Source organism: Phodopus roborovskii, unplaced genomic scaffold (genome assembly GCF_943737965.1).
Source record: "Phodopus roborovskii unplaced genomic scaffold, PHOROB, whole genome shotgun sequence".
Lineage (NCBI taxonomy): Eukaryota > Metazoa > Chordata > Mammalia > Rodentia > Cricetidae > Phodopus > Phodopus roborovskii.
Window position 1 is genome coordinate 34,848,588 of NW_026126447.1, and position 19,991 is coordinate 34,868,578.

Sequence of the window (19,991 nt, forward strand, 5' to 3'; positions counted from 1 at the left end):
CTTTGACCCCTCCAAAATCTTGTCTTCCAGTGACTGAGTTCTACAGGATTTTAGGCATGTTCTTAGTAAATATCCTTAATTATACACACATAGGAGCACAAGCCACCTGTGAGTGAAAAGTAATTAGAATTATGCCTTTGAGTTCCTTCTCTTTAGTAACGTGGGTGTGCAGTTCTGACACCTTGAGGTACTGTGTTAAGGATGGTTTATTCATGTTTTCCATTGATGAGAGCAAACCAAAACAGTCAAAGTACCACCTGGTATTTATTGGGGGAGGGGAGTGGTTCTGCACAAATCAAGCTATTTGGCTCCCACAACTGTGTGAGATGGAAAGTCATGGTCTTGTTATCTCCAGAAGACAACACTTGACTAACAGCAGGTCAGAGAGCTAATATATAAGTCTGAATTTGCAATAGGCTAAGCCTTAAGGCTCTCTTTATATGGAACACTAGATTTTATTCCAGTAATGAATATTCAGAAGGAGACAAATAATTCTCATGGGATCCCTGCCCCCTCCCCTCACCATTTGCCTTGCCTCTGGAGAAAGTTAGTCAGCCTGCTGTATTCTGGCTTTAGCCCAGGAATAGATCTTTGGCTGTAACTACACAAGCAGCAGCCACTTGAAAACACAGCTGCAGGATAAATATGACCCAACCAGTCCCTACAACATACATGGGTCTGCTCCTGTGCCACAAGAGGGCATTAAAAAAAGAAAAGCAATTAAAGCTACCCCTTATTATGTGTCTTAAGTATGTACCAAACTCAGAAATGTCAAGCACACAACCTCCTGCTGCCCTACAGCCTGGTCACCCCATCTAGGCGGAGCAAGAACACATGCCAGGGAACAAGAGACTGGAAGGGAGAGAAGCCCTGAAGGTCTACTCTTCATTTCCTGCTGGTTTTGGAGTCAAAGCTTTCAGCACAACACCTAAGATGATAAAATCCTTTCATCTCAAACACAGGTTGTAAACACACCAAGTAGATCATGCTTGCTCTGGACCAGAATACATTGGCTTTGCCCATATCAGCTTTCTTCCCTCAAGCAAACCTGAACAAGGCCCCGGCCCCTCCAAAACACTTTACACTTTTTTCACAAAAGAGGATTCTTTAAGAGAAGCAAGCCAGCTCATATATTTTTCTTTCCTTTTCTTTTCTTTTTGCCGACAGGGTCTTGCCAGACCCTGGTTGGCCCAGAACGATATGTAGACTAGGCTGGTCTAGAACTCACAGAGATCCGCTTTTCCCTGCTTCCTAAGTGTTGGGATAGAGGGCATGTGCCACCACTCTCAGTGGTAATTTGTACACACTGCTTAATTGTGTCAAGGGAAATTCTTGGGGGAGGGAAGAAAGCTGCAAAGTCTGATGCACTGATTAAAAGTGCAGTGACATGGGAGGCTGAAATGTTGCAGGTCCTGAGGCTTATTAATTGCCTTCTCTCAGGCTATCTTTAGGTTCCTGATCAGCCAGCCATTCCTTGTCCACTTCTGTGTCGGAACTAACATTACATGACTACTAAGTAAAAACATTTTGGAATCTATTTCATGTAGCAGATCACCAGTGTCTACCAACCCAAAAGCTAAGAGTATTATCAGATAGAACGTGAGGACTACAGACAAGCTTCGTCCATCTTGTTGTAACTGCCTCCCTGAAATACCCATCAATATACCTTAAACTTGCCTTGATGTATGGTTTCCTTTATTCCATAAAACCATAAAACTTCACGACACTGCTTCTACAAGGAACATTATATTTGGGGTAGTGTGTGTGTGTGTGTGTGTGTGTGTGTGTGTGTGTGTGTGTGTGTGTGTTTGGGTCAAGGTCACTGACATTTGGCTCTAGAATAAAGTTCCTTTTATTCTCATTAAGGTGAGAGCTTGTTTTTGTACCAACAATCATCTAACCTGGTAAACTACATCCTTTGAGAAATATAACTTCAAGAGCCACAAAATGACATAGATGCCTGCTGTTAGTAGCTATTATCTCCCCCACCTGAGTTCTTTTCATAAACCCACTTACTGTAATGCACATTATACTGCTAAATTGTCATGTGCTGTGTGTGTTCGCTTATTAAAAGTAGACTCTGGAAGCCTGGGAGGCTCTCCCAGTCCAGACTCTAGCATGGTAATTTTCAATCTGTAAGTTGCAACCCCTTTGGAGGTTGAATAACCCCTTCACAGGGGTTGCCTAAGACCATCAGAAAACACAGATATTTATGATTCGTAAGAGTAGCAAAGTTACAGTTATGGAGTAGTAATTAAAATAATTTTATAGTTGGTGGTCACCACAACATGAGGAACTGTATTAAAAAGTCACAGCATTAGGAAGGTTGAGAACAGCTCAAGCATGTTTACTTCAAGTGTCCTCTGTGGTCTCCTGTCCAGAGATAGGCAGGCTGGGCCTCTGGCTCTGTAACTGGGAGAGAGAACAGCAAACGAGCCAAAAAGTAAAAACACTGTGTCCTTGTGAACAGCTAAGAGGTGAGCCATTTCCCACACAGAGGTCACTATTGTTTATCCCTTGATATCAAAACATCTACAATTGGAATGGGAAACTCAACCATGGAGAAAGTGCGCTATTAGACAGAGTCCCTGACATGAAGACAACGGGGAGAGGGGCCTTAATTAGGTAATAAATGTGGTGAACTCCCAAGATGGCTGGCTTTTTCCTCTCCAAGATGGCAGACCTGGCAGCATAAAGCCCCGTGTGGTTGTTTTTCCCGCCAGGCTGGCCCTCTGGTGATGGACTATTGAACCATTCAAGTCTAGATCAGACCATGCTTCCAACAAAGCTATGAGCCTACCAGCCACCCTGTCTTTGTTCAAACTGACCAACCCTAAACTCAAAGCTTAAAACTCCATCTCTAGAAAGACTGGATTTCTGGGTCCAAGTCTTCCCTTGGTTTGTCTTTCTCTGTGAGCTTTGCTGTGTGTTTCCTCACCTCTAACAAAGCCTTCTTTCACCCACTGATGCTGTCTGCTGAAGCTGACATTTCTCCTACTGCTGCTGCTTGCTACACTTGAGTTTTTTCTGCCTTTTAACTCTTCAGCTGGCAGAGAAAATGAACACGACCAAGACCCCTAGTCAGTACCACATCCCAGGAGAAAAGCTCAATCAGGGTCCCAGCTGCCTGCCTTAACTTCCCCAGTCAGTTTCGGCTGAACCCAATGAGGCTGCTCCAACCCTTTCTGCTGGACATTTCAAGCATCTGATTCAATGTTTTGCTTTCTGTTGCCTCTTCTATTTGCTACTCATTATTTATCCTTTTCCCTTTGCTTGCTATACCTTATAAGTTCACTCATTCAAAACTAAATGCACTACTATAATATTCTCCAGACAGTATGGAACAAATGCTAACTTTGCTCCATCCTCATTCTGAAATTCGTTTTTCCTTTCTCTCTCTCTCTCTCTCTCTCTCTCTTTTTTTTTTTTTTTTTTTTGTTTACACAGTCTTTACCTAAATGGAGGCCCCTAATGGTGAAATTTCTCAGACCACTTGTTGGGCTGACTACCCCCACACACTGTACTAACATATACCACTGAGAAAACAACATATCCTTTTCTTCCCTTTTAGGCCTCTATACAGCAACTCTTACTAGATCAACAAGCCTAAAGCGGGTCAGGCTGGAGTGTACCGTGGTGGGGGCAGGGGAGGTGGGGACTTGGGCAGTGGAAAGGGCACATGCTAAGGAGAGTGTCCACGGGAAGTGAGAGCGGGAGGAGGAGATAGATATGATCAACATACATTGTATACATTATAAAGCTCTCATAGAGTAAATAAAATATATAAATAAGCATTATATATTTAAGCAAATATTGAAAGTTCCTGAGATAAAAGGACTTGAATCCTTACCCAGAGGTAAACTGCCAGGAAACTTGCCAAGACATGAGGATAATGGCAGTACAAACACCTCCACAGTTCTCTCCCTACCTCTGGAAAGTTAGGCCAAGGGCAGTGCCCAGGGTTACCCACCTACCACAACCTCTCTCCCTCTGCTCCTGCTCCTGGCTTACATGGGAAATTAGAGCCCAAATTGGTTCACTACTTCCTCTTTGCCCTCAGGCTCTAACACCTATATACACTTATGTGTGGTAGCAAAACGCGGCCCACCTCACCTACTGAGTCACTGCTCCTATTTCTAAAAAGCACGGCCTCAAAGAGAAGAATAACCAACCAACCAAACAAACATGCAAGCTGAGAAAGACCCCCCTCATATGGATATAAAGGATTTCTAATCCAACACAGGTGTATTACAAGGAGACCACCAAAGTCTAGAAATAAGAGATTTGTCTGTATGAGGAGGAAAAACTACAGGATTTCAAAAAAGTCAACCTGTGTGGTCCACAGAGAGATCCTGAAAAAACTCAGTAACTCAAACAGGATAAGTGAGGAGCCTAAAAGGCTTCATTACCTAGTAATGAAGTAATGGTCAGTAATTACTTAGACCTAGACAGTAACTTTTCCTTGAACTCCTCTGGGCTAGGCCACTCAAGCAGCAACATAATAAAGACAGCATAAACAATGCACCCGGCTACAGCAGGAGACACCATCAATGCACCCAGCCACCATACAATGTACCAGGTTGCAACAGAGGCCTTGTGAGGTCCACAGCAGGGGTCTGTTCTCCAATAGGTACCTGAGAACACCCAGCTGAAAATGCTGCCAGGAAGCCAAGCCCAACACTTGCCACTCTGAATGCTGGCTTTGTGCTGCAGCGTTCCCTTTTGGAGGCAGCAGCTCAGAGCATCTATCCTGACCCTTTAGAAAACCACTAATGTTATTAGATTTCTTTTTTAATAAAGGGAAGACGATTTCTGTATAACACACAGGGTCTCATATAGTCCAGGCTAGTCTCAAATTCAGTATGTGGCCAAGGACGGTCTTGAACTCCTGGTCCTGCTGGTTCCACAGTAGCTAGTCTTTGGGGAATTTGGTTGGTTGGTTGGCCAGCTGGTTTTGAGACAGTCTTACACTGTTGGCCAGGCTGGCCTTAAACTCAGACTCATCCTCCTGCCTTAGCCTCCCAAATTTTGAGATTACAGGTATAAACCAAGTCAGCTATACTTTGCTTTTTGTTGCTATTGTTTTGTTTTTTTTAAAGAATATTTTGTAAGATGCATCTCTTCTAAAACTAAGTGCTAAGTGTATTGGTCCTTTCTTTTCCTAGTAGTCCCCAGATTCTGCAAATAAGAGAGAATAAGAGAGGAAGGGAGAGGAGGAACAGAGCCACACACAAAGGGGCCTGATTTTAGCCCTTGCACTATATACACCCTGGGATGAGCTTTCAGTTAGATTTTGTCTTGTAAATTATAGGGACCTTTAGGGTGTCTGTGCCTTCAATTCCTACTTAAATTCGGCTGTGTCCACTCCCAACTCTCTGGGAATTGACTTTTCAGAGCCCTCTCCCTAGATTCTTAGTGAGAAAATCAGACATTGCTTCAGTTTACTTCCTGGCCCTTATTATTGAGTAATAAGAATAAATTAGTTTGTTTCACCTGTCCCAGTTATTTTTAAATTTAAGATGTATTACAGAATACTTTCTTTTTCTTACCGTTCAATTTATAAGGTATAGTTTTTAAGTTCTTTTACATGGTTCCACAATAGGAAAAAAATATACTTACCCTGGTCTCACACACATGCATTGAAAGTTTCTGGCTACTTTATTGGTTTCTATTTCTCCAGAGTTTCTTTATTTAAATAGCTGAAGGAAATGTGGACATCCCTATATTATGTGGCTGGCAAGTAGTGGTGAGAGCATGGTCAGTGTCTATTTGTACCCAATAAATTTTTCATTTATTCATGTATTAATTAATAATAAGAATGATACTAAACAAACATGTGGCATGCAAAACACAACGAGGCATGAGTTCCACTTTTATACTCAACTTCATCATCCCAATTTGAAAATCTTTAAGTGAACTGATACTCATCAAAAGCACTGTTCTAAAAAAAATATTCTCTTGACTTTTTTTTTTTTTTTTTTCCTTCTTCTTTTTGAAACAGGGTTTCTCTGTATAGCACTGGCTGTCCTGGATCTGGCTCTATAGACCAGGCTGGCCTCGAACTCAGAGATTTGCCTGCCTCTGCTTCCTGAGCCTTCAGGAATAAAGTGCTACTGAACTTCAAAATATGCACAAATTATGTTATAACTTCTATACAAACTGTCATCATTTTGAAATGAAGACATACCCCCTTTGGCTAAAAGTTCCAAGTAGCTACAAAATACTTGCCAACACCTGAATGGAAATAGCATTTTGCCAAGGCCTTAAAGTATACAAACATGTTAATTCTTACACTGTCTCAAGCACACACTGGCCTTGAGACTTGGAGCCACTGTTCTGTCCTGAGGGGCAGATTATCATCCATCATACCTTTGTTCTAAATCTCAAGAGTAAAAGTTTCTTCAGCCAGAGCCTCCTAGAAGGAAGCAGACCTTTACAGACCATGGCTTTTGGAAGGAGTTTTATCTCCCAACAGTATGACCTTAGGCAAAATGAAATTTAATGACTTGAACCTCTTTCCACATTAATAAAATAGGGATAATGCAAGCTTCCCACAGCTACTGAGAAAGAGAGATTATATTTCATATAAGTGACTAGTGCATATTGAGTACTCAGGAAATGTTACTTTCTCATCCCATTTTCTTCAAAGCCACAGAATAGTTATTTAACACCATTAGTCAAAGAGCAATAGCAGTTTCTAGTTTGGAGCCATATTTAGGCTTGCTGGTAGCCAGGCACAGTTCACTAAAACATCTATTCATACATTGAAAATAATCTGGGATAACTCTTTAAAAGATTGGTCCTAAAAAATTGAGCAGAACAAAAAGCTTCATAAGTTGCCAAAATTATGTTTCAGCCTCAAGAATTTATGAGTAGTCTAGTTTCAAAATCTTCTGTTCAAGTTCCCACTAATACATGGTCTGCTGCCCTAAGAAAGCATAACCAAGATATTTAACCAAGAGACAGAATCTTGGGACACATATCATTGGCAGAATTTTGCATTTCCATTGAGTTTGCAAAATTTTGTGATTTCTAACAATATAATACCAGTTTTTCTATAAATATGGAGCTATTTTATGGAAAAATTCTCTAGGATTGATTTTTCTATTCTATTCTGGATTTACTTAAGTAAAATTTTGCATACAATTGGTAAACTACTATATGAGTTGCTATTTATCTGGACAAGGCACCATGCAATACCAAGTAAGTCCTGATGGTGATGGGGAACCAAGGTGGGATTTTAGCAAGGAAACATCTGACAAAGAAACAGAACTCTTGAGGCTCAAAGAGTTTCAGAATTTTTTACTTTTCAGGGATAGTCTGCTTCCATTCCTATTTTACAGATTAATAAAAATGTAAAATTTCCTCCCTTCAAGCCTCAGAGAATATCATGAAAGAGGGGTGGATACAGTCTAAGAGCCAGAGGGTGTGGAGGAATGCAGTGAGCACTTCTAGATATATAGCCCACTGTGATCACTAACACACAGCAGCTGTAGTTACCTATACAAATCTGCACATAATCGGCCCTTCAACAGTCCATCACAGACTCGGGAAGGGTTTGAAAGGCCTCACCTCTTCCTGAGTACCCACTAGCAGTTAACAGCTACAGGAAGGACATATTTCCTTTAGAAGTGCAGCTATAGGGTGATTACCCAATAAATAACCCCTAACCCATGCTCCTGCAGCACACCTAATCATTTTCAATGCAGCATGAACACACACACAAACACAAGCACACACACGCACGCACGCACATGCAGGAAGGGATCTTGGTCAAAAGAAGGGATTAGGCAGGAGTGGGAGGCAGTTAATAGAGGGTAACAGGAAGGTATATAGGATCAAAACACATTATACATGTAGAAATTAATAATCAACAATGTTTTTAATGTAAACTCTTCTTTTTCTGTCCTGACACAGAGACCTATTCTGAGCCTTTTTAATATTTAAATTGTTTATGCCAAGAAGGCAGATTAGCATGACATCAGCCGATTAAAGATCTAAAGGATAAATTCTCAGTTTGTGGTCACTTAATAAGCACATCTCTTTCTAAACCCAAAAGTGTATCTTTTGATCATAGACAGTAAGTAAATAACCCATAATTATGAATCCTACCTTTTGTGCATCTCCTGTGAAATAAGCAATGGCCAGGGTGGGAAGGATCATGAACAGTGCATTGTAATAGAGCAGGCCATACTTTCCCAGCTCCTAGATAGTAAACAATTAGTTATTTCAGTTGGTTGTAGCAGATAGGTATATTTAAACATACATAGATTACAATTCCAATTACATATAGATATTATGTTGGATGGTTTTTAAAGTTAAAAAGTGTCTTAATTTGAATAATCACATTCAAGTCTGAAATGCAGGCCCAGGTCCTTCTGACATAGGACTCAGGCTGCCTGGTCCATGATTATAGGCGGCCCTGAAGTTACAATTCTGATTTACTAAAACCAGTGTGACCATACTGGCCCTAGGTTAAACCAAATAATGGGTAAGTTATAACTGTAAGCATCATTGGAAAGCTGTGCCTCTTTGTGTAATACCACGAAAAGATCAACAGTGACACTACACAACCTTATACAACAGGTGCCCATGACCCAGAACATGAACCAGCCTGGAGCAGAGGGTGTGCAGGATGCACAAACACGGATACACCAAACACATAACTGACAGGCGACAAACACGAACGCCATACTCTTTATGGTTCCCCTCACAATCTAATGATTTTGAATGTCATTCTTCCTTATGACGCTGCAGGTGTATCAGATGGCACTACATAGTACAGGCTGGCCTTGAACTCACAAGTGTCTTGGATCAGCCTCCTGAGTGCTCAGACTACAATGCTGCTAGCACACCCAGATTCCATAAGGTTTTGCTTTGTTTGAAACAGTCTCATATGTCTCAGGTTGGTTTCTGTTGTAGGATATTTTGATCGCATTCCGACACTCCTGAGACTGCCAATAAAATGTAGTTTGAATCAGAGGGTAGAGCTAGCTACTAGCTGACCAAAACTAGCCATAGAGGTTTTGGAGGACTGAGGACATATATAGAGGCACAGGAAGTAACAGGGTGGGGCTTAGAAAGGTCTTGGTTCTTTTGGATTGAGGAAGGAGAGAGAGAAAGTCATTAGTAGATTCTCACCACTTCTCTTATCATTCAGTTTCTTACCCTGTTATCTGACTCCGAGTTTTTACTGATAAAGAATAATTAGATAAACACTTCAAGCTTCAAACTCACTTTACAGCTAAGGATGAAATAGAACATCTGATCCTTTTGCCTCCAGTTCTAGAGGAGGCTCACCTGGCTCATGTGGGATTAAACCAAGGGTTTCATGCATATTATGCAAACAATACATCAACAAAGCTACAGGGGGTATGATAGCACACACCTCTAATTCCAGCATGCAGGAGGTCAAGGCAGCAGATCTCTGTGAGTTCAAAACCACCAAGTTCCAGAAAACCATGGTTACAGAGTGAGACCATGTCTTAGACTTAAGTAATTAAAAAACACATCTCTATAGAAATCAACTTAGTTATATCCCAGACCCACAGAAGTTCTTTTTGTTTTGGATTGGTTTTGTGGTTTGTTTGGGTTTTCTGTTGGTTTTTTTTTGGGGGGGGGGGTTGTTTTTTTTTGTTTTTTGAGAAATGGTTTTTCTGTATCCCTGACTATCCTGGAACTCACTTTGTAGAGATCTACCTGCTTCTGCCTCCCAAGAGCTAGGATTAAAGGTGTACATCACCACCACCACCTTGCAGCTTTGGAGTTTTAATAAAAGTAAGCTATAAGCTATTTCTAAATGTAGAAATGAATCGCTTTCTTCTAGAACAAAAATACTTTGAAACCTTTATTTTCTCCTATATCCTGGGATGTGTTCTAGATTATGCTGTCCAAAACAGTAATCACTAGCAATATGTAGCTAATTTAATAATTACACAAAACCACCAATTTAATTTCTCAGCCATACCAGCCACTTTTCACATTCTCAGAAGCCATGTCTGTAATGAGAACAGAGACGATTTCTATCACCACAGAAGACTGTTGGGCAGCGTGGCTTCAGAGAGCTGAAGTTGTAGGCTCACTGCAGTATTGCTTTGGTGTCTTCTTTGTAAACCAGCAAATGAGCTACCAGTAGAACCAGGGTAAGGCCTAACTGCGATTCTCTTTCCTCTTTTCAAAAAGGATGAAAAGTTGTTATTAGTAACTATCTAAACTGCAACCACATAGACATACAGACATCAAAGTGGGTAAGTGGAGGATGAAAAGCAAGTATTTTAAAGAAAGTGTTAGCCACAAATCTGTAGTGTTTTTAGTGAAGGAGAAAAAACCAACTCAACCTGCATGAACAGCCTGCAGGGACAGCCATGCATCCACAGAGGCAAGATCCTGGCCAATGGGAAACCACCTCAAAACCAGAACTACCAGGAATCCACTGGGATCACCATTATCGAGTGGGACATTTGTTTTTGTTTGTCATCTGAGCTCCAAAAAGTACTTGAAGTAATTTTCAGAAATACTATATATAGAAGAGAGCACACAAGAAAGCAAGTGCATGAGGCCATCTTACTAAGATAAAACATGAGCAGGAACACACATAAGTTACAAGATTCCGTTAGGAGATAAACACGAATCAGCTGCTCAGGAAAAGGGAGGGTGACATCTGAGATGAATATCGATGTGAGTCCTCACAAGGCCCATTAGGAAATTAAGAACAACCCATTCACTAAGAGCAGTAAGACAAAGAAGACTGAAACCCAGATAACTGTTTTCTTACAGTAACCTAACCCTGAAATGCGGCACACAAAATAGAGCCCAAATACTTGGCTTTCTGAGGGTCTGGGTTCATGTAAAATCACAACTGAATGTGTCTATATGTAAAGTAGACAGTGACCAAGCACATGGTATTTCGGAAAGCCCCTGTGTGCACACTACCAATGGAAGACAAAAAGCTGAGGACACCCTCGGTCTGGGCCCAGGGATGCAGTGGTCTCTGAGAGCAGGCCCAGAGCTCCCGAGCATCCTTGTTCCACAGTCTTTTCCAGCACTCACTTCCTTCATAACTGCCCAAACTTTCCTGTACCTGTTTCAGGCCCCTCACTAACTCTTCCAGAATACAACCACAATCATGAAGACACTTTTCTCTATGGACATTTCTTATTTCTCCTACCTCATTCTAAATCAATAATCACACACTCCCTTCTAGAAAAGTCAGCATTACAACCTAATTTAATTTAAAGAGATTTCGTCTTTTTTTTTTTTTTTTTTTCTTTTTTGAGATAGTTTTGCTCTGTAGCCCAGGCTAGGCCTCATTATGCAGCCTAGGCAGGCTCCGAACATGGGGCTATCCACCTGCCTCAGTTTCCTGGATGCTGAGATTACAGGCATGTGCCACAGCACCTGGCAAACATGAATTTAATATATTAACATGAACATGTATACACGTTACCTTCAGAGAGTTCCTGCGTCCTTCCCCAACCCTCCTCAGTACGTTTCGTTACTCCACACTTGTCTCTCCCTGAGCATCTGATGAAGAAGTCATAGAGTGCTACTTACTTTTGAGTCTAACTTCTGCTTCACATATGCACCATTTGCTGCTGTCAGGACATCATTGATCAAAATAAAAACGTATCCTTCCAGGTCAAATGCCAAGTCAGAGCTGCAGAACATAAGCAACACTTTGAGATCACCTTTAAAACTGTGTAGTTAATTTTACACAGGCCTGGGCTACAGTACTTGCAAAAACATGTTCTTGTCTACACAGACCACTATGCATCTTATCAGCTACCAGCATTTCCTAAGACCTGGCCGCTTTTGGCAATTTTATGAGAAGCATCCGTGCTTACACACATCACCACCAAGAGTCAATCATGGAGCCAGCCATTGTGGCACACATCTGTCATACCAGCACTTAGAAGGTTGCAGCAGAAGGATGGTGAACTAGGGCCAGTGTGTGCTATAGATCAAGCTCCAGGACAACCTACACTACACAGTTAAGACCCTACCTCAGAAAAAAAAATCAACCTCACACCCACACAAGTAGTAATCATTTTGGTTCATTGTATACTGCTTTAAAGGCAGCCAACAAACAACCAAACATTATTACCTAATCTGTAAAAGCAGAAGGCATTCGTTTTGAAGACGGGAAGTCAAAGGTTGGAGCTGTGAACAAGTCTTTTTTTTTTTTTTTCTATCAAAGATTCACATAAAAGACAGGACTAAGTTGTCAGTGGGTGGAATTTCTGAAACATGGATGACAGTTCTGATATCAAGCCACAAGAGCGTATAAGCAAGTTCTAAGAGCTTAAGTGTGTAAATAATTGCTCAATGAATTGAGAAGGCATAACTAAGGAGATCAAGAGACCAAAGTTCCTACCATTTAGTGGAGTGGTTATCATAAGAACTCAGGAAATATAAACCATAAGTGAAAGTTTGACAGAGGCTACCAGCAGTGTATTCTAATACCCTCAAGTTCTATGGCTCTGTAAAGACACTACATACATACTATGGCTGGTCTGGTAAAGGGAACCCTCTAGGCCACTGCAACATCAGGCCAAAGGGAGATGCAAGGAGGTCCTGCTGTTTAGTACAATTCTGGCTCTCACTGGCATTGGGGAAAATCTTTAGTACATACTTTAGTATGGCACCTCTAAGAAGTTATTACTGAACTTTTGTCATAGGAGCCTAGGCAACATAGGGGGGGAAGGAGTCAGCTCCAAATTCTAGTAACCAATGATGCTGCCCTTTTATTTATTTTTATTTTTTATTTTTCCTAAGAATGGGAAGTCAGGAGCCCCAAGATGTCTCATCTGGTACAGGCACTTGCCACCAACCCTGATAATCTGAGTCCTATTACCAGGACCCACAGGGTGAAAGAAGACACTGCTACAAGTTGTCCTCTGACCTCAATATATGTACCCTGTGGCACACGTGCACACACACAAAATAAATAAATGCAATTAAAAAAGCGTATTTTTTTTTTTTTTAAAAATGAGTGGAATTGCGTTTGGAGATTTAATGCAAAATATAGTTTGATGTCTACACCCCTACTACATATACTTACACCACAGGCATATGAGAAAAATATAACAAGCTGAGGAAGCACAGTTGGCTCCCAAAGGAAAACAAGTTTGCAGCACTAGCAAATCTACCTACACATCCCAAGTCTGGTACCAAATGTAGAAGGCTCCCAGACACCCTTCCAATTTTCCCTCTTTGGGTATGTATGTGTGTATTTTCACCATGCCTGCCTGCCTTCCCTCCTGCCTGTCTGCAATAACCAAATGGTGGTCAATCATATTTTTCTCACCTTAAATGTAAATCATTGCTTTGTGTCTTCCTACACATATTCTAAAATTAAAACTTAAAAAAAATGAAAAAAGCTTCACAATTTAATAGAATATCCACGTCATGACATTTGTGATATGTCCTTGGCCAAATGAAGCAATGCTTCTATTCCTTTTCCACAAGGGGAAAAGATTCATCGTCCTTCGCCTCATCTCACAGAAGGGCAGGTACTACTTCCTTTAACAGCATGCACAGTGAAAGGATTAGCATGGTATAAAATTGCAGACTTGATTTCAGACAGACTTGGTCTCTAGCCATGCTGCTTACTAGCTGTAACCCTTGAGTTACAGAAGAGTTCCTTCAACTATAAAACAGAAAAGTCTTATCTGTTGGGATTGAAAAGAATTCATAAATGTGTCAGTGCTGAATATTCTGTGTGGCGTGTGGTGTGTGCTTAGCAAGCAGAGGACAGTATCAAATCCTAAATTACATAAATTGACTTTAGGAATCCCCCAAATCTCCATTTCTCTAGCTTTGATCTAATATAGCCCAAAAGATTTAAAACTGGAAATCTTCTGAGTAGTTTTCAAAGATGCTCAAGATATAATGTTAATAAGTATTGATAATTAACATACAGGTTGCATAGGACCACATCTTACCTGGCAGCTACAAAGGCTCCAATAATCATTGCAAATACAGTCATCTTAATACCCCAAGAGAAAGTCTTCCTACAAAATAATGTAAAATATACATACATGTGACTTTATCCATGTAGACTCATTTTATATCAATGACAAAACAAAGGGAATGCTTTTTTTTTTTTTTCAAAAAAGGTAAATACAATCACATTCTGAATATTTCCAAGGAACTAGGTATCTAAAAGGTGGTGTATAAATTCTTTTTGCTATAGAAATAACTATAACCAGCTCTCTCTTACCATTTGTTTATTATTCTTGAGTTGGAATTTTCTTGTCAAAGTTTCTTTAAGTAGAAAAGGGTCACACACATTTGCAGTAAAAGTAGACAAGACATGAACGCTATTTAAAACCTATACCTATGATTCTGACCTGGCTTTGCCCCAATGGCAGCAACCGGCACATCCCATGTTGGGGTAGTATTCTGTGATCTGTAACCTTCCCTTCCCAACTACATTAATTCTGATAGCAAGATAATCAGCCTGTTTAAGCTTTCAAAGCCTAAAGTAGAAGTGAGACAGATAATTTAGTATCTTATATAGGCTTGATATCTTTTCAATGTGTTTAAAAGTATTTGAAGAATAAATATATGGGGCTGGAGCAATGGCTCATGAGTCAAAATTCCTATCACCCACATTAGGCTGCTCACAACTGCCTATAACTTCAGCTATGGGGGAACTCAACACTTACATCTGGCCTCAGACAACCACACACAGGCAAACGTCCACACAAACACAAGCACACAAACAATGTTATTAGCCTTATAAACAAGGACAGTGTATTACAAATAAAGCTCACTTGAGTAGAGCTCCTTCAGCAAACATTGTAAACAGAATGGAGAACCTTCTCAGAACTGTAAACATGGGCAAGCTGCAAAAGAAACACAAGCAGATAAAACAAAGCTTAAAAGTGTGCAACCATAAACCATAATTCTAAAAATCGGTAATTTTACACAACCACAACGCTATTTTCTTTCTGACTATATGCAAGTCTCGTGCTGATTAACTTTATTTGTCTGGAGAAATGTTTTCTTTAAAAGCCTTTAAAACATTAATTACAAAATGGTAAAACCATGCATCTATTATCAAAGACTGATAATTATGCAAATAGCCTGACTCCAGCCATATTAGTCTTTAACATTTCTTTCTTCTTCACTGGCCTAACTTCCCTTCTTACTTTCTAGACCACTACAAAAATGTCTATGAAAATCTTACCCATGAAACAAGTTCCTCTAAATTCTTAGAGCAGTTTGCTTGCAATAATGTAAGAATTTCTGAATATATCTCCCTCTAAAGTACTTTCTACTTATCTGCCAATCAAAGGCAGAACGTGAATGCATGGCAATGGATTTAAAAAAAAAAAAAAAAAAAAAAAGCAAATTTTATATAAGCAACACTCTGCTGTAGGCCTGTATTTCCTTCCAAGTGGGTAATGAGATGGAAAAGGATTCCCTCTCCATGACAAATCTGACTTCCTAGGAACTTTCCCCAGAGATATTCTGGTCATCCTCTCAGGGTTCTTGATTTTAAAAGAATCAAAACGGAGAATACAAAAACGTCTTTGTCTCCAATCCTCATAGATCTCCATACTGTTTTTGTGTTAAGATTTTATTCCTAATTTGACATACATATGTGTGCATATGTGGATGCCGATGAAAGTGTCCAAAAAGGCTAGAAGAGTGTCAGATCTCAATTGGGCTGCCTGGTGTGGATGCTGGGAACTGAAGCTGGGTCCTCTAGAGGAGCAGCCAGTGTTCCTAACCACTGATCCATCTGTCCTGCCCCCTCCATACTGTTTATAATCATTTACTATGTCAGGGCTTCATTTAGTTCAAGTAGGTTTCTGCTAAAATATTTTCCCTGTGTGTTTTCTACACACACCCACCACCGCAAAGTCAGAAGCCAAGAAACAGGAGGGAAGAGGGTAATATGTAGCCTTGCCAGGGAGTAGAGCTATTACTTCTTTCTAAAAGTGAATGGCTCTACAGTTACAAAGTTATGGTTGACTTAGTAATCATGTTTATGTCAAGATTCCATCTGACTTTAGCCACTTCGTGTTGAAAGGAAACCTGTGGAAATTCTTATGTCCATCATCTAATTTGCTATGTGGAATACACCTAAAATACACAGTGTTTATGAACTATATTACAGAAGTAAAATCCTAGACCACACATGAGGGCAGCATTCTGGGGGCTAGGGCAAGATTAGTCAGCCTGGCATAAATCTTTCTCCAATACTGCAAAAAATAAGAAAATCTACTGCACCACTGACAATATCTGAACATTTCTAGCATAAAAGTAAGAAAGGGAACAATACAAAACTCATACCTTAGCTTCAAAAAAACAAAATTGAAATCAAAATTTCGGGTTCCTGGTGTTTTTATTGTTGTTATTGTTGTTGTCAAACCCCCAACCCCCACCAATCACGACATATTGATATGACATTGGTGTTTAACTTTAAGATTACATTATTTCAACCCCAATAGAAAAATAAAGTTATCCATACTTCAGTTTCTTTGTGCTGAACAGTCCGGTGATTTGGTTCCCAAAATACAGTAGAGGTAGTGGAAAGGTCTGGAAAAGTGAAAAGGGTAACCAATCTCAGTAATAAAGGCGCTGGCAACAAAGTCCTTGCAGAAAGAAACAGCTCTGTTTATACAGTCAAATTCTTTCCACTTGAAACATAAGATTAGTTCTCATAAACAGTATTGACCCCCACGGAACACACAAACATTACATTAGCGATCCTTTGATAGATAACACTGCTGACAAAATGGGGGAGGGGGCTGGCAGGAAGAAAGGACATAGAAGTATGACCATGATCAACCACACGAGGCAGAAGCACCACTTGCTTGAAAACATGATACCACATGAGTCTGAGACTCCACAGAAGGAAAGAAAGCATTTAGTTTTCACAGGGAGTCTCACAGAAGTGTAGAGAGCCATATGAAAACACCCCTCCTCCAAAAGAAAAAAAAAAGGGGGGGGGAATAATAAAGAGCATCATGGCTAACGTGGATAGATCTGTTACCAGAAACTCCTTAATCAAAACACAAGGACTTTTCTATCTTCATTTTGTACTGTTACCTGTTTGCTATATGCACTGGGGTTGGGGCTAGACTGCTGTTTTAAATATGCAAGGCGCTGATTTTTTTTTTTCTTAAGCCACAGAATGGCTCCTTTTTTATATAAAATAAAGTATTCCTTCTTTCTCACTTTTACCTTTCGAGGTACATTTCTGTCAAAGTCAGGAAACTTCACTACCCTGAGTGCCTTTCCCACCCAGAGAACTGCTACCGTGGCCACCATCTGCAAACAGAGAACACACACAGATGCACTGTTCTGCATATAAAGATACACACAGAAGTTCTGACAACACAGACCACGGAATGCCCAAGATTCCAACTAACCTGGCCAAGTCCAACACATAGGGAGGATGGAAATCTACAAAAAGGGTAAAGAAAAGGAACGGGGTTAAAAACAGCCAGAAAGCCCTCCAGGTACAGTGAATTCAACTTGCACACCGACAACCTTAAAATGCATTTTAATTCAATCCACACCAATGCCTGCCCCTCATCCAAATTAAAAAAAGAAAAAAAGAAAGGAAAAAAAAATTTTTTCTGTAGCCTGGGGCGGCTACTTGTCTCATCTTGTCCCGTTTTATAATTTCCCTTGGCTTCATGCAACGGATTTTCCCAGAAAGTTAAGGCAGAGATCTCATCACTGATTTTAAATCTCTTAAATTAATCTGGGGGAGAAACACACACACACACACACACACACACACACACACACACAAGCACACGCGCGCGCTCACACACACACGAACTTCTCATCACCGATTTTAAATCTCTTAACTTAATCTGGGGGGGAGAAACACACACACACACACACACACACACACACACACACACCCGCACGCACGCACGCACACACGCAAACTTCTGCCCCAGAGTCCCAGTAACAGTGGGGACGGCGGGCGCGTGGGTGTGCGGCAGCGCTGGTCCCAGGCTGTCAGCCGCGCGGGTCGCCAGTCCCTGGACACGGGCCCCGTTGCGTTCCCCGCGCCCGCCGCCGCGGCGGGGAGCGCGGCCGAGAGCATCCCCGGGTGGGCTCGAACCCCGGTCCCCGCCCGCCGCGCCCCAGCCGCCTCCCGCCAGCCCGGCCACCTGTAGTTGGTGAGCACGCTCTTGTTGACCACCACGATGAGGAAGGAGCTCACGCCGTAGAAGCCGGCGGCCAGCAGCTTCAGGAACACCGTCAGCGTTTCGGCCGGCGCCATCCCCAGCTCCTCCTCATCTCTGTGTGTGGAGGATTTCGCGGGGGCTTCTCCTTTAACCGGAGCATGCTGACGTCTGTGGACTTCCGCCATGGCGGCGGCGGCGGGTGGCGGCGGCAGCGGCGGTGGCGCGGGCCTGCGAGCAGCTCCCGGGCCGGCTGGACGGCGGGGGTCTGGACCTGGCGGTGCGGGCCGCGGAAGGACGCGGGCCTGGAGATGCGGGGCGCGCGCGCGGGCGTGGCGGTGCGGGGCGCGGGCCTCGGAGGAGCGCGGGCTGCGGGAGCGGGGCTGGCGGGGCGCGACGCGGACCCTGAGCGCGGGGGCTCCTCGCTGCGGACCTAGCGTGGCGGCGGAGGCTCCCGGGGGACTCGGCGGCTCGCGGCAGGGCTGCGCGGGTTGTGCTGGCCACCGCTCCCCGCACTGCCGCAGCCCGTCCCCGCCCAGGGGTTGGGACATTGGGGTTCACACCCTCGGGGACTTTGCCCTGGCATGTTGCCTCCTGGGGTCAGGGAAAGGCCGCGCTTGGCTTGGCCAGGCTGGTGCTGGAGAGGAGCTGGGGACCGGGCAGGGGTTCCGGGAGTAGCCGGGGACCACTGAGCCGGGGCGGCTGAGCACAGGGCTGCGCCTGCGCACGATTGTGCGCTGGGTCCCCCCCCCCCCCCCCCCCCCCCGCGGGGAGCTAGAGGCTTTGCGGGAGCCTTGGCTGCAAACCCAGAAGGCCCTCTCTGCTCTCTGTCTTGTGAAGTGATGCCCTGTAGCATCCTCAGTTATTTTGAATGCTCCTCTTGGTTTCTCTTGCAGGGGGTCAAAGTTCACCAAAAAATATCAAATGTGGATCAACAGTAAACAAAGATTTCATTCTGCAAAACCTGAGACTTCTCACACATCTGACACATTCTGCAAAACCTGAGACTTCTCCCACAACCCTTCTTGGCAGATAGAGGAGGGAATTCTTTTTTGTTGTTTGAGTTGGTATATCCAGAAGAGGTAAGGGAGGGTGGGTGGGTAAAAAGGAAAGTATCTCAATAAGCCAATAGTGAACTGGCTTAAAAGAAAAAAAGTGCAGGGTGATTGTAGCCTAAAAAATTTGTTCCAGTTCCAGGACACTTTGAAACATATTCCCTGTGCTTTTACACATATTAGATGACCAATGATCTCTCTGCATCTTCCTCTCACTGCTTCTGTTCTGTCAGTCCTTACTGTTTTCATCGAAGAGTGCCATCACAGAACCAAAGAACACCAGTTTAAGCAAGGAAATTACATTCCTTTAGTGAATAGAAAGAAAAGTTTTTGAATGATCTCTCCAAATTCTCTATCATTTTAAGTTCCTTTCTTTTTTAAACTGTGTTAAAAAACAACAGTTTATTGTTTTAACCCTTGGGTGTGCAACCATCACCAGGCACCCTCCCTGGAATATTCATCACCTTAGATGGAAACTCATTTGGAAACTTAAATAATCATTTCCCATTCTCCACCCTCCCCAGCAAAACCATGTAACCTGTGTACTGCTCTCTGTCTCTATGAATTTGACTGTTTATGTAACTGATAGATGCGCAATGACACAGTATTTTTCTCTTTCATGACTGGCTCGTGCCAGTTACATAATACATTCAAGGTGCATCCACACTGGGACTGAAATGCTGGCAGCCGGTGGTATGGTGTTCTTAACTGTTGGCAACAGTTTCTGCCCACACCTCCAGAGGCCCAGCTTTTTCCCTTTCCTGAGTTGCTACCA

General features: G+C 42.3%; 1 protein-coding gene across 1 annotated transcript in view; it reads right to left on the minus strand.

The window, feature by feature from the left end:
- Slc35d1 (solute carrier family 35 member D1) overlaps window positions 1-18,806 on the minus strand; it is a 38,702-nt gene extending 19,896 nt beyond the window's left edge. The window contains exons 1-8 of the mRNA XM_051188282.1: window positions 18,147-18,806; window positions 17,388-17,421; window positions 17,200-17,286; window positions 16,484-16,551; window positions 14,778-14,849; window positions 13,944-14,012; window positions 11,554-11,656; window positions 8,113-8,205 (exon numbers count right to left, since the gene is read on the minus strand). Coding sequence (XP_051044239.1) covers window positions 8,113-8,205; window positions 11,554-11,656; window positions 13,944-14,012; window positions 14,778-14,849; window positions 16,484-16,551; window positions 17,200-17,286; window positions 17,388-17,421; window positions 18,147-18,712 — 1,092 coding nt within the window. The 5' untranslated portion in view covers window positions 18,713-18,806. The remainder of the gene's footprint in view (window positions 1-8,112; window positions 8,206-11,553; window positions 11,657-13,943; window positions 14,013-14,777; window positions 14,850-16,483; window positions 16,552-17,199; window positions 17,287-17,387; window positions 17,422-18,146) is intronic.
- Between the last annotated feature and the right edge of the window lie 1,185 nt (window positions 18,807-19,991).